The following is a 14,910-nucleotide window of genomic DNA, read 5'->3' as shown; positions in this document are numbered from 1 at the left end:
TGATGGAAGTGAATGTGCAACTCATGGGTAGAGATGGGAGAAAATGAGGGAACAGATGACACTGTGGAAAAGGAAATGCACCTATTACCTGATGCATATAAATTTTTTTTTGTTTTTTGTTTTTTGGTTTTTTTTTTGGGTCCGGTTGTGAGGCCTGAACTCTGGACCTGGGCGCTGTCCCTCAGCTCTTCACTCAAGGCTAGTGGCTCTACCACTTGAGCCACAGCGCCACTTCCAGCACCACTTCCAGCTTTTTCTTTTTGCTTATGTGGTGCTGAGGAATCGAACCCAGGGCCTCATGCATGCAAGGCAAGTGCTCTACCACTGAGCTACCTTCCCAGCCCTGATGCATATAAATGTAATCCTACTTCATAGCACCTCTAAAACAACAATAAAGTAAAATTTTTAAAAAAGAAAATCTTCCTGAGTATGTTGGCATACATTTGTAATCCTAGCACTTGAAACTGATGCAAGGAGATTGACTACAAAGAATTCAAAGCTGACTGAGCTAAACAACATAAATTTGTATTAAAAAGAAAGAGCTGGGTGACAGTGGCTCACACCTATAATCAAACTACACAGGAGGCTGATATCTGAGGATCTTGATTCCTTTGGGTTTTTTTTTTTTTTTGGGGGGGGGGTCCCGTCATGGGGCCTGAACTCTGGGCCTGGGCACTGTCCCTCAGCTCTTCAGCTCAAGGCTAGCGCTCTACCACCTGAACCACAGCACCACTTTCGGCTTTTTTCTTTTTGCTTATATGGCACTGAGGAATCGAACCCAGGGCCTCATGCATGCAAGGCAAGCGCTCTACCACTGAGCCACCTTCCCAGCCCCCCTTTAGTTTTTCATTCAAAGATGGTGCTCTATCACTTGAGACACACTTCTACTTCTATCTTTTTTAGTGGTTAATTGGAGATAAGATTTTCATGGACCTGCTTGCCTAGAGCTGGTTTTGAACAGAGATCCTCAGATCTCAGCCTCCTGAGTAGTTATGATTATAGGTGTGAGCCATTAGCCACTGGCTTATGGTTTTGATATATTGTAGTGATTAGATTTTGTTAAAATAATGATTTAAGAGTTCATTTACAATTTTTGAAGCAAAAACTATTGGGAAGCTATTCTTATTCTCTAGGATCTCCAAGATCTTTGTACTAGTAGATATAGTCCCCATTTCTTTTTGGGTCCGGTCGTGGGGCCTGAACTCTGGGCCTCAGCTCTTCAGCTCAAGGCTAGCGCTCTACCACTTGAGTCACAACGCCACTTCTGGCTTTTTTCTTTTTGCTTATGTGGTGCTGAGGAATTAAACCCAGGGCCTCAGGCACGCAAGGCAAGCGCTCTACCACTGAGCCAACTTTCCAGCCCTAGTCCCCATTTCTGATGTAGAGCTTTGCTCTATAGTTCTAATGGTTTGGTAATCCTGTCATTTGTGTGTATTTGTTTCCAAACCACTGATGTGTGTAATCCAATGGTGGCTGCCTTGGAGAGCTGAAGGAAATGTGCTGGATTTGCCAAGCTTGGAAAAGGTGTGGAACTGAGTCCTACTTGGAAAGCTGTGCTAGTCCTAGATACTCTGAGTTGTTTGATCTCATTTAAGATTTTTCAATTTTGACAGTCTTGCTCTCAATCAAAATTTTTCCATTTCAATATCCTTGTGGTAACTGTCTAGCGCATTGAGGTATACAAGAAATTTCTTAGTGTCCCTGAAGCTGTCTATCAATGACTAATGTCCTGCCAGTGTTAGCCTGGTGATCCTTTCAGCTAGGGTTTTGGTACTGAGATTTAAGGCCTGTACTCACACTTATGTGTGTATCCTCTTGGCATTGGGATCACACAAGCAAAGGATAAACAGTCCTTTGATTCTCAGGAATGAGCACATACTTGGGAATTGAGTTCTCTCTGCTTCCTTTCCCTTTATGTAATTTGGCCCAGTACAAAAAGTAGTCCACGCAACCTGGCAATTGTATTTTTTGAGCCACTGAAGTAATTGATGTTCTGAGAATCATTGGAACAGATGTTGCTGTATAGAAAGGATTCTCCCCTCCCCTTCTTTTCTTTTGTTTGCTATTCTCTCCTTCCCCTAACCCCTTTCTTTTTTGTTTTTGTTGGTCGTGGGGCTTGAACTCTGCGCCTGGATGCTATCCCTCAGCTCTTCAGCTCAAGGCAAGTGCTCTACCAGTTGAGCCACAGCGCCACTTCCCGTTTTTTTAGTGGTTAATTGGAGTTAAGGGTCTCCTGGAGTTTCCTGCCTGGGCTGGCTTTGAAGGGCGATCCTCCTGAGTAGCAAGGATTACAGGGGTGAGCCATGGGCACCCAGCTTCCACCAGCTTCTTATCTCCAATTAACCACCCAAAAGTTGTAAGAGGAGCTATGGCTCAAGTAGTAGAGTGCAAGCCTTGAGGAAAAAACTCAAGGACAGTGCCTAGGCTCTCAGTTTAAGCCCCAGAACAAGTATACATGCACTTATACATATACGCACATGCACGCACACATGCGCGTGCACACACACACACAAAACACATCTAGAACTTCTTCACTGTCCTGTATTACTGTCACCAGCTATATGTGATTACTTGAATATAATTAAGATTAAATATTTAAGAATTCAGTTCCTCAGTAACATTAACCATATTTCAGGTGTTCAAAAGCCATACATAAGTGATTGCTATGGTGACTCCAAAACATACAGTACATGTACTGGTACCAACACACCAAGTTCTGCTTCATTACTCAAAGAAATCTGACACAAATAGCAGAAAACACAACATCCATACAATCCCAAATCAAGAAACAAATATTCTGTATCCTGACTGGTAGTATTTCCTTGGTATAGCTAAATAAAAAGTGTATACTTAAATGAACACAGTAATGAATGTAAACTATTCCTCAATAAAGTTGATAATGGAAAAAATAATAAATACATAGCCTGTGGCAAATTCCTAAGGAGAGGAGAAAAATTTAAAGTATGTATATTAAGTTCCAAAGTTTTGTCAAGCTTGCTTTTGGATTCCTTTAGACCCCTGACATGTCAGTCAAGGGTCCCAGCCAGAGTAGAGGGCAGATGGCTGGAACAGTGAAGTGGATACATAACATGGAGTACATAGTAAAAGCTGGAAGGGAAGGGAGAACAGACTGGAACAACTGTGGAAATTAAGAGACACACAGATGAACCTCCTACATCTCCATGTTTCACAAAGCATCAAACATACAATTAAAACCACATATTACTGCTAGGCACCAGTTGCTCACACATGTAATCCTAGCAACTCAGAAAGCTGAGATCTAAGGATCATGGTTAGAAGCAACTGGGCCAGGAAAGTTATGAGACTCTTATTCCCAATTAAGTACTAAAAAGCACAAAGTGGAGCTGTGGCTCAAGTGGCAGAATGCTGTAAACAAAAACACTCAAGGACAGCATAGAGGCCCAGAGGGCTAAGACCCAGGACTAGTAAAATAAAAAAAATTAAAATCACATACAAGACTAGGAGTATGGCTCAGTAACATAGCCCTTGTCTACTATGTGCAAGACCACAGACCTGATCCCTAGCACCATAGTGAACCAAAAAAAAAAAAAAAAAAAGCAAGTCATACTACTACAGATATAAGATATAAAGAATTAAAGAATTTATTAACAATTGTAAGATATATAGACTAAAGTTATGGAATGTTTTTTTTTTTTTGCTTTATGTTTTATGCTATTCTTCAGGACCTGGATGCTGTCTCTAAGTTTTGGTAGTCAAGACTAGTGCTCTACCACTTGAGCCACATCTCTACCTCTGCCTTTTTGCTGGTTAACAGTAGATAGTCTTACAGACTTTACTGCCTGGGCTGGCATAAAACCATGATCCTCAAATCTCAGCCACCTGAGTAGCTGAGATTATAGATGTGAGCTACCAGCACTGAGTCACATGGCTATTTCTTCGTTGGCTTTTTTTTTTTTTTTTTTTTGGTCGGTCATGGGGCTTGAACTCTGTCTCTGTGCTCTTCAGCTCAAGGCAGGCGCTCTACCGCTTAAGCCAATTTGCCACTTCCACATGGATATTTCTTAAAAGCTCTCAAAAGATACTATGAGCGGTTGGGAAAGTAGATCAGTGGTAGAATGCTTGCCTCTCATGTGTGAGGCCCTGAATTCAATTCCTCAGTTCCACATAAACAGAAAAGGCCAGAAGTGGCACTATGGCTCAAGTGGTAGAGTGCTAGCCTTGAGCTGAAGAGCTCAGGAACAGTGCCCAGGCCTAGAGTACAAGCCCCACTACTGACAAGAGGAAAAAAAAGATATTATGAAGAGTTTTAAGTCCAGTCAGGAGTACATGACAGAATCCAGCTTGAGAATTGCAGGTAGGTACTTCATGTGGAAACAGAAAAGGTCAGCAACAAGTGGTAGAGCGCATTCAGCCTTGAGCTGAAGAGCTGAGGGACAGTGCCCAGGTCCAGAGTTCAGGCCCCACAACCGGACCCAAAAAAAAAAAAAAGAAAAGAAAAGAAAAAGTCAGCAAGATTGAAGCTTATGGAGGAGGCTACAATGCTTGATAAGAAATGTACTCATTATCTTGCCCATGTAACTGTAACCACTCTGTACAGTATTTTCATAATAAAAAAAAAAAGATTGAAGCTTATAAGGTAGCTGGCTGTCTGGATGGATGCTCTAGAAAATTATAAACATTGGGGCTGGGAAGGTGGTTCAGTGGTAGAGAGCTTGCCTTGCATGCCTGAGGCCCTGGGTTCAATTCCTCAGCACCATATAAGCAAAAAGAAAAAAAGCCAGAAATGGCGCTGTGGCTCAAGTGGTAGAGCACTAGCCTTGAGCTGAAGAGCTGAGGGACAGCGCCCAGACCCAGAGTTCAGGTCCCACGACCGGACCCCCCCCCCAAAAAATATAGAAAATTATAAACATCATCAATATTTACTTAAACAAATTTCTATTAAACACTCGGGAAAAAAAAGATACAATGAAAGTAAAAATAACTACCCAAAATATTTAAAGATGTAATACCTAAAATCAGAATGGTGAGGTATTGCCAATTCTATGAGTTACATATCATTCAGCTAATAAAAACCAACAGTTCAAAAATCATATGTGATCATTAATACCAACTCCTATTTCTCTTGCCTCTGAAAGACTAAATAGAACAGACACTCTAAAAAAAATCCAGTTCTCTAGAAGGTAGACAGGAGACTGGAAGGATGAGGTAGAGTTGAACAATTATGTCCCTAGAGTAATCCCGTCAAGAACAATGACCTCCACAGTAATTAACCTGACAAGACCATCTGGAAGTCAATCAGGGTCGACCTTGGCTTATTGATATAGCAATCATGAGTTTTGTTACGTCACATATCACTTTATATTTGACTCAAACATTTCTGTGATTACTAGTAATTACTTAAAAATTATTAAAAATGAGAAAAAGGCATGGGGGAGGGAGGGAGGGAGGGAGGGAGGGAGGGATAAAAATTGTTAAGAATATTATGGTATTTTAACTTACATTTAACAAACAACTTAAATGATTGTGCAAAAATGGTGATTATGACTACTAAAGCAGAATGAAAAAACACAGACATATAAGAAATGTACTCATCTTGCCCATGTAATTGTAACCCCTCTGTATAGTATGTTCACAAAAAATAAAAAAAAGAAAAAAGACAGACATGAGAAAGCAAAAAACAAATTACTCTTTCTACATTATATACACAGTTTAAAACATTAGAAGAAGACTAAACAAATAAAACTTGGATTTATTAACTTGTACACTTTCCCTTTTATATAAATATATACTGTTGCTATAATGCTATTTGTATAAGACAAACTAAATTTTTTCATATTTATAAACATAAAAAATTAGCATACTTACCACAGTGGGATTACCACTACTTATCAACTGGCTGACTTCATGAAAAATGCCTTTGCAGTCAATAGATTTATCTAATGATCCTCGTTTTACAATTACTGCTACTGCTAATAGAATCTGTTCCCGAACATACTTTTGGAGGCTGTAAGACATAAAAGTAATTGTAAAAGCATTTACCTGTATCTAATTAAAAATATTCACACGTTTCTCACCATGCCTTAAGCTGCTAATAACATCACTTATATCTGAAAGTAATGATGACTATGTACAAACACCAAACCAAGACATAGTTTGAATCCAGGCTCCATTATATAATGGCTATGTATCCCCAAGTAAGACCACACTGGGAAGACGTTTTCTCATCTTTAAAATGGGGTAATACAAACAGTGGCATTACACAGATGAAATATTCCTAATTTTGCCCAGTATATACTAAGCATTTCAGGCTGGGTTCAAACTTTAAGTTAGTTCCTTGTTGAATTTTTGTGGAGAAAAATCACTAAGATATGTCTGTCTAGCAAGTGGGAGGCCCTAAGTTCAAACTCCAGTTGTCCCCTCCCCTCCCCAATCTAAGTCAGGTGCTATGGCTCACATCTGTAATCCTATGAGGTTGAGACTGGAAGATGGTAATTTGAGGATAACTTGGGTAGAAAAGTTAATTAGACTACATATCCAAAATGACCAGCAGAAACCCCAGGCTGGAGTCATAGCTCATGTAGCAGGAGTAACTGCCTAGAAGCACAATGCCCTGACTTCAAACCCCAAACCCACCCAAAATCAAACAAGTGAAAAACAAAAACAAAAACCTGTCCTACCCATGACCTCATGTGTAAGAACCCTCCCAAGGAAGACATTTTACAAAGCACTATTATTCACAAGAGCAGAAAATGCCTTTTTAGAACTTTTACTTAAAAGTAGGGCTCAGAGCTGGGTATCAGTGACTCCTTCCTGTAATCTTAGCTAATAATCAAGAGGCTAAGATCAAAGGATCATAGTTCAAAGCCAACCAAAGGAGAAAAATCTATAAGATTCTTATTTCCAATTAACCAGCGAAAAAAAAAGCCGCAATATCCTTCCAGCTTCTCCTATATCCTCTCAACTTGCCAGGTATCAAATTAAGCATCTAAGCTAAGAACAGTGGCTCATGTCTTTAATTCTAGCTACTTAGGAGACTGAGATCTGAGGATCATGGTTAGAAGCAAGCTTGGGCAAGAAAGTCTGAGTCTATTATTTCCAATTAACCATAAAGCCAGAAGCAGTAGAGCACCAGCCTTGAACACAAAAGCTCTGGGACAGCACTAAAGCTCTGAGTTTAAACCCCAGGAGGAGAGCACATATGGGTACTTGCATGCAAACACTTACATACACACACACACACCTCAGAAAATGTGATTATAACTCTGACCTCACTCCTTCCATATGAGCTCAAAACCACAGGCATACGGAAATTTTTAGTTACCAGCTCCATACACCATCACTTGTAGTCCTCTGAACTTCTTTCTAGTCCCTCTATTAGGACTATGATGGCACTTCCTCAGTTTACTAAGGGCTTTAAAAACTAGTTACTAAAGATTCCCAAGCACTCACACATAATGTAACACATCATCGGTTAGTATTGCTTAACTTTATCCTGCAGATTGGCTATCCTCTCTAAACACATTAGTGTTTGTAAAACTCATTGCCTATATCATAGCAAGCATTTATTAGGTATTTGTCCAAATGAACAAATGTATCCCTATGTCTAAACTGAAGTGAAAAGTATTCCTCCAAGAGAGACTTTAAGCATCTACTTCCATTCATTAAGCAAATAAATTATTAAAAGCTGTAAGAATGTTAAACAAAAAGGAAACTGAAAATGATTACTAGAAAAAATGTATATAAACCTGATTATTACTAATAAAAATGTACATAAAGCTAGTTTCAAATCTTAGTTAAGAATTAGAAATAACATTTACTGAGTTCTTATAATATGCAAAGCTATCAATAAACAAACTTCATGAAAATGAACACCTTAAGTCTCACAACAACTTAAGTTAAAACTGCATACTATGTACTGCTCACTTCATTTAATAACCAGAACATTAATGCTCTAAGATTAGTCAATTGACTTGCAAAGATCAGAGTTATATAGTAGACATGGAATGCAAGTTCCCTGACCAAAATGCTACAGGCCTTTTTAAAAAGAGTACTATGTGTCTCACTATATACCTCAATTAGAACAGAAAACATTCTGTGCATGTAATGCAATATACATAACTATACTAGTCTATACCATATAACCTACTATTTCTTCCTATGAGGATATATACCAATATTTTATTTGAATCTAATACACACTGTAGAACATTAAAAGATAAAAATGTCACCTTAGCATATAGAACAATGGATACTGCTTTCTCAGGACTACAAATTATTAATTGATTTTTGTGTGGTGGTATCAATACTCAGGACTACAAATAAGTCTATCCATCCACCCACCCATTCATCCATTCATTCATTAATCCATATTTAGACAAAAAAGAGAATAGTGCTAGATTTTAAAAGACTAACAAAGAGCCAGGTACTGGTGGCTCATGCCTGTAATCATAGCTACTCAGGAGGCTGAGACCTGAGGATCAAGGTACAAAGCCAGCTGAGGCAGGAAACTCCTGTCCAGTCGTGGGGCCTGAACTCTGGGCCTGGGAGCTGTCCCTCAGCTCTTCAGCTCAAGGCTAGCGCTCTACCACTTGAGCCACAGCGCCACTTCTGGCTTTTTTCTTTTTTCTTATGTGGTGCTGAGGAATCGAACCCAGGGCCTTGAGCTTTTTTCTTTTTTCTTATGTGGTGCTGAGGAATCGAACCCAGGGCCTTGAGCATGCAAGGCAAGCGCTCTACCACTGAGCCACCTTCCCAGCCCACTCCTGAGACTCTTATCTCCAATTAATCACAAGAAAACCAGAAGTGGCTTGTGGGTCAAAGTGTTCAAGTGCTAACTTTGAGCAAAAGAACTCAGGGACAGTACCCAGGCCTCAAGTTGAAGGCCTATGACCCCCCCCCCCAAAAAAAAAGACCACAAAGATATGACAACTAAAAAGAATGAATAATCTGTAGTTAAACCCTGGGTTAAAAAATAATAACCTATTCACCTAAATTTGTAAAGCCAACATTACTAGATCTAAATGTAGGGAAATAATGCTGCTGGTCGCCAGTGGCTCACACCTTTAATCTTAGCTACTCTGGAAGCTGAGATCTAAGAATCATGGTTTGAAGCCAGACTGGGCAGAAAAGTCCGTAAGTCTTTTCCACCAGAAAACTAGAAAATGGTGTTGTGGCTCCAAGTGGTATAGTGCCCTTGAATGAAAAAGCTCAATGTACCTTGGCCCTGAGTTCAAGCACCAAGAACAACAACAACAACAACAACAAAAAAAAAAAACAAAAAAAACACAGAACAAAACAACAATAAAAAAGAAAGCTGCAATATTTGTTATAAATAACATAATTATGCAAATAACTGGCAAAATCAGAATATGGAGTTAGAGATATTAGATAATACAAGTACACCAGTTATGTAAAGCATCACAATGAGTAAGGTACATAACCAAATGATTCAAACATGCAATTTAAACCTCTACTAGAGATGGATGTATCTTTATTTTCCTTTTTATTGCTGGTCCTAGGGCTTGAACTCAGGGCTTCAGTATTAACCCTTAACTTTTTTGGCTCAAGGCTAGTGCAATACCACTTGAGCCACAGCTCCACCTCCATTTTTTCCTTCATATTTACTTGGAGATAAGTCTCAAAAGGCTTTCCTGCCCAGGTGAGTTTCAAACTATGATACTCAGATCTCAGCCTCCTAAATAGCTAAAATTACAGATGTGAGCCACTAACACCCGGCTTTGTACTATTCTTTCTTTTTTTCGGGGTGGGGGGTGTACTGGGGTTTGAACTCAGAGCTTCATACTTGCTCAGGCACTTTACCACTGGAGCCAAACTGCTTCTTTATTATACTATTTGATGAATGTTCCAATTTTTGCAAAATATAAAGTAAAGGAGAGAGGGCTGGGCATGGCTCAAGTGGTAGAGTTCTTGCCTAGCATGAAGGAGACCCTGGAGTTCTATCTTCACACCACGAAAAAGAAAAATAGTCAGTTTGGGAAAGATTTATAGATTATTTCAATATAAACCCCTGAACCAATTGTAAAATAATTTATGAACTCATCAAACTGGTTTAAGAATGGAATTATTTCAGGTAATATAAGATAGTATAACATATAAGCAATACACAATTCTGTCACACAGTTAAACCTGCCTAACTCTGCAGTATCCCATGAATCCCAGGCTATGGGAAAAGGAAAGGTTGTGATAAAAAATAAGCTATAGGAAGGAACCATCCAGGGGATCTTCAGAACTTCTCCTGTGATGCTGATCCTGAAAGCTTCCAGAACTTGCTGCCTCATGTTATCCCTGACCTGTTAACAAGTCAAAACCCAGAATATTGAAGAAATTTTACATCAGCTCCTTAAGGCCACATAAACTGCTCTTCAAAAAATACTTTAGCTGGGTGCCAGTGGCTCAGGAAGCTAAGATCTAAGGATCGCAGTTCAAAGCCAGCCCAGGCAGGAAGGTTCATGAGACTCTTTATCTCCAATTAATCACTAGAAAAACCGAACGGGTGCTGTGGCTCAAATGGTAGAGTACTAGCCTTGATCTGAAGAGCTCAGGAACAGTGCCCAGGCCTGGAGTTCAAGGCCCACAACCAAGGGGGCGGGGAAAATACTTTAGGGTGGGCTGTGAATGTGGCTCAGTGGTAGAGTGCTTGTACGAAGCCCCGGGTCAATTCCTCAGTACCACATAAACGGAAAAGACTAAGTGGTGCTGAGGCTCAAGTGGTAGAGTGCTAACCTTGAGCAAAAGAAACTAAGGGACAGTGGCCAGGCCCTGAGTTCAAGCCCCAGAACTGGCCAAAAAACAAAAAAGACAGGTAATATCACCTTAGTGATACTTTTTAAAGCCTTACTAAACAACAACAACAACAACAACAAAAAATCAACCAATCTACTATGAAAGAAGAAAAGCTTAAAATCAGAAGCAAGTCACCTTTATTCTACAAAATTTTTAAAAAGCTATAATTAGCCGGGCGCCAGTGACTCACAAGTGTAATCCTAGCTATTGAGAGGCTGAGACCTGAAGATCTCGGTTCAAAGCCAGACAGTGCAGGAAATTCCATGAAACTCTTATCTCCAATTAACTACCAGAAAACCAATAGTGCCACTGTGGCTCCAAGTGATAGAGAGCTAGCCTTGAATGTAATAGCTCAAGAACAACAGTTAGGACCTGAGTTCAAAACCCATTGACTGACAAAAAATTTAAAAAATAACACAGTAATGCCCCCTAAATTAAAATTTGTGTGTTATTTTGGTTTCTGGAGGTGCCTGGGATCAAACCCAGGCAGAGCTGTGCATATGACAGGGAAGCAGTTTACCACTACAGCCCCTATCTAGATTTCATCTTATGTATATGTTTTTCACCCATTAATTGCCATTTCAGAGCACATTTCTGAATGAGTACATAACAAAATTTTTTATTGAATATGGAGATGTACATCTATAGTACTAATTGTACAAACAGCAAACATACAATGTTCATTGTCGATTCTGTTTGAGGGCTTTAAGAAAAACTAAATGAGGGGCTGGGAAGGTGGCTCAGTGGTAGAGTGCTTGCCTGGCATGTATGAGGCCCTGGGTTTAATTCCTCAGCATAAGCATAAGCAGAAAAAGCCAGAAGTGGTGCTGTGGCTCAAGTGGTAGGGTGCTAGTCTTGAGCTACAGAGCTGAGAGACAGCACCCAGACCTAGAGTTCAATCCCCATGAGTAACAAAAGGAAAAAAAAGAAAAAAAGAAAAAGAAAAATTAAATGAGTTTCTCCCCAAAATTATATAGGCAATAAATATATAAAGGCTTGTAAATATGTTTGAACATTAGAGAAGAAAATTTGTCTTATCATAGAACCTAATCCCCTTTTCAAAGGATGTGCTTTAAAGAACTTGCTTTTTTTTTTGGGAGGGGGGAAGCAGGGAGTGGGTCGTGGGGCTTGAACTCTGGGCCTGGCCTCTGTCCCTCAGCATTTCAGCTCAAGGCTGGCTCTCTACCACTTGAACCACAGTGCCACTTCCGATTTTCTAGTAGTGTATTAAAGATAAGAGTCTCAAGGACTTTCCTGTCCAGGCTGGTTTTGAACCGAGATCCTCAGATCTTAGCCTCCAGAGTAGCTAGGATTACAGGCATGAGACAACAGCACCTGGCAAGAACTTGCTTTTTTCTTACAGAAAGATTCTACCCGCAATTCTTTTTTTTTTTAATTGTGAAAATACCGTACAGAGAGAGTACATTTCTTATCAAGCATTGTTGCCTCCTCCTTTGTTTCCCCTTACCATCTCCCACAGTCCTCCCTTCCTCCCTCCCCTCCTCCCTCCCCTACCCCCCCCACCCCGCCAAAGTTGTAAAGTTCATTTTCGACATAACATACATCTCATTGTTGCAATGGGTCCACCTGTATCCCTATTTAAACAATTTGTTTTTTTCCCCTTCCCCCCCACAAATTATACCAACATCAAATACAGTGAAAACAGGGTTATACCGTGGTGGAGGGACACACAAAACAACGAAGAAATCATCTTATAATTATGTTAGAAACAATAGCAAGAAAGAAAAACCATTTGAGTCCTTATCTTGGGGTTCATTTCACCTAACATCAACTTATCTGACCATTTCTGCTTGTCTTAGACATATACTAGTTACTGCAAATAAGGGAAACCATGGGACCTATGTTTCTTTGGGCATGGCTTACTTCACTTAATAAGTCTTTCTATTTCCTAACAAATGGGGCAATGTCACTCTTTCTGATGGAGGTACAGAATTCCATTGTGTATACATACCACATTTTCTTGATCATTCATCTACTGAGGGGCATCTGGGTTGGTTCCATATCTTAGCTATGGTAAATAATACTGCAATAAACACAGTTGTGCTGGTAGCTTTAGTAAGGTCTTGTTTGTGATCATTTGTGTAAATGCCCAAAAGTGGGATTGCTGGGTCATAGGGGAGCTTATGTGGAGTCTTTTTTTTTTTTTTTTTGGGGGGGGGGGCGGTCCAGTCTTGGGCCTGGGCGCTGTCCCTCAGCTCTTCAGCTCAAGGCTCGCGCTCTACCACTTGAGCCACAATGCCACTTCCCACTTTTTTTTCTGCTTATGTGGTGCTGAGGAATCGAACCCAGGGCCTCAAGCATGCAAGGCAAGCGCTCTACCACTAAGCCACCTTCCCAGCCCCTATGTGGAGTCTTTTGAGGAACCTCCATACTACTTTCCAAAGTTCTACCTGCAATTCTATGTATATTAAATGTAACATTTGCTGGGCTCCGGTCGCTCACGCCTGTAATCCTAGCTACTCAGGAGGCTGAGATCTGAGGATCACGGTTCAAAGCCAGACTGGGCAGGAAAGACCCTGAGACTCCTATCTCCAATATATCACCAGAAAACCGGAAGTGGCGCTGTAGCTCAAGTGGTAGAGCGCTCACCTTGAGCTGAAGTGCTGGGGGACAGCACCCAGGCCCAGAGTTCAAGCCCCATGACTGACAAAAATAAATAAATAAATAATTTTTAAAAATGTGACATTTTGTTTGTGGTTTATTTTTGTGTGTGTGCCAGTCCTGGGCTTGAACTCAGGACCGGTGTACTGTCCCTGAGCTTTTTTGCTCAAGGCTAGCACTCTGCCACTTGAGCCACAGCTCCACTTTTGGGTTTTGGGCGATTAATTGGAGGTAAGACTTTCACGGACTTTCCTGCCTGGGCTGGCTTTGAATCACAATCTTCAGATCTCACCTCCTGACTAACTAGGAGTACAGGCATTATCTCCTGTCATCCCATTTTGTTAATGGTTCATTTTTTCTTTTTCTTTTTTTTTGGGGGGGGGGTCAGTTGTGGGGCTTGAACTCTGATCCTGGGCACTGTCCCTCAGCTCTTCAGCTTGAGGCAAGCACTCTACCCCTTGAGCCACAGTGCCACTTCTGGTTTTCTGGTGGTTAACTGGAGATCAGAATTTCACAGACTTTCCTGCAAGGCTGGTTTTGAACCATGATCCTCAGATCTCAGCCTCCTGAGTAGCTAGGATTACACGCATGAGCCACCAACGCCTAGCCATGTTAATGGTTCTTAATCTCTCCTTTCTCCTCAATCTTGGGAATCACCTACCTGTCTTGTAATACTTAGCCCATTCTAAGCTTAAAACATATCAAAGAAATAAGCCTCTCTACCAAGCTCATAAGAAGACTAAGTATATATTAACAGATTTTGGGTTTTTGTGGGGGTTTTTTGGTCAGTTATAGGACTTGAACTCAGAGCCTGGATGCTGTTCCTAAGCTTTTTTGCTCAAGGTTAGCATTCTACCACTCTGACCCATACATCCACTTCTAGTTTTTGAGTGGTTAATTGGAGATACGAGTTTCACAGGGACTTTTCTGCCCAAATTGGCATCAAACCGTGATCTTTGGATTTTAGCCTCCTGAGTAGCTAGTATTATGTGAGCCACTAGTGCCCAGCTATTAAACAGTTTTGAGACTAAGACCAACTTTTATTTATAACGAAAAGAAATACCTAATGTTCAGCATCTCAAAAACCTAGAATCATAAGCTTAAGTAGAAAGTAACAAGGATGCAAACAAGTTTTAATCACACATGAGTCTTTAAAATATAAGCCCCACATAGAACTATACCACAAATATAAACCACTTAAAAAGGAAAACTTTTCTTAGTCTTAAAGGACAGATGCATACGTTCAGACAGATATTATAGCATTACCAGACTTATGTACTTACTTAGGCCTCTGTAAGACATAGGTTAAAAGGAATGTTCGCAGTGACTCGATGCTACCTTTTTCCAAGAGAATCCACTCTCGGACAACTGCTTCCATAATGGCTGTGGCAGCTTGAAAAAGGACATAGTCCACTTTACTAGTTTCTGAGAAGAAAATTAAAAACTTTTTTAAGCAGTTGTACATATTACCTTGAACATTTTGCATTTATAAATTTTAAAACA

The 14,910-nt window shown here is 40.2% G+C and overlaps 1 protein-coding gene across 3 annotated transcripts in view; it reads right to left on the bottom strand.

Annotated features, from left to right (window-relative positions):
• Nucleotides 1–14,910, bottom strand: part of Xpo4 (exportin 4) — a 117,698-nt gene that overhangs the window by 68,891 nt on the left and 33,897 nt on the right. For all 3 annotated transcript variants that reach the window (XM_070003133.1, XM_070003132.1, XM_070003134.1), the window contains 2 exons: nt 14,691–14,832; nt 5,848–5,986 (listed from right to left, as the gene is read on the bottom strand). In XM_070003133.1, the coding sequence (XP_069859234.1) occupies nt 5,848–5,986; nt 14,691–14,785 (234 nt within the window). In that variant the 5' untranslated portion in view covers nt 14,786–14,832. The remainder of the gene's footprint in view (nt 1–5,847; nt 5,987–14,690; nt 14,833–14,910) is intronic.

This window comes from Dipodomys merriami, unplaced genomic scaffold (genome assembly GCF_024711535.1).
Source record: "Dipodomys merriami isolate MVZ:Mamm:240054 unplaced genomic scaffold, mDipMer1.0.p SCAF_6, whole genome shotgun sequence".
NCBI lineage: Eukaryota > Metazoa > Chordata > Mammalia > Rodentia > Heteromyidae > Dipodomys > Dipodomys merriami.
Note: the sequence above shows the minus strand (reverse complement) of the source record. Positions and strands in the feature narration are given on the sequence as shown.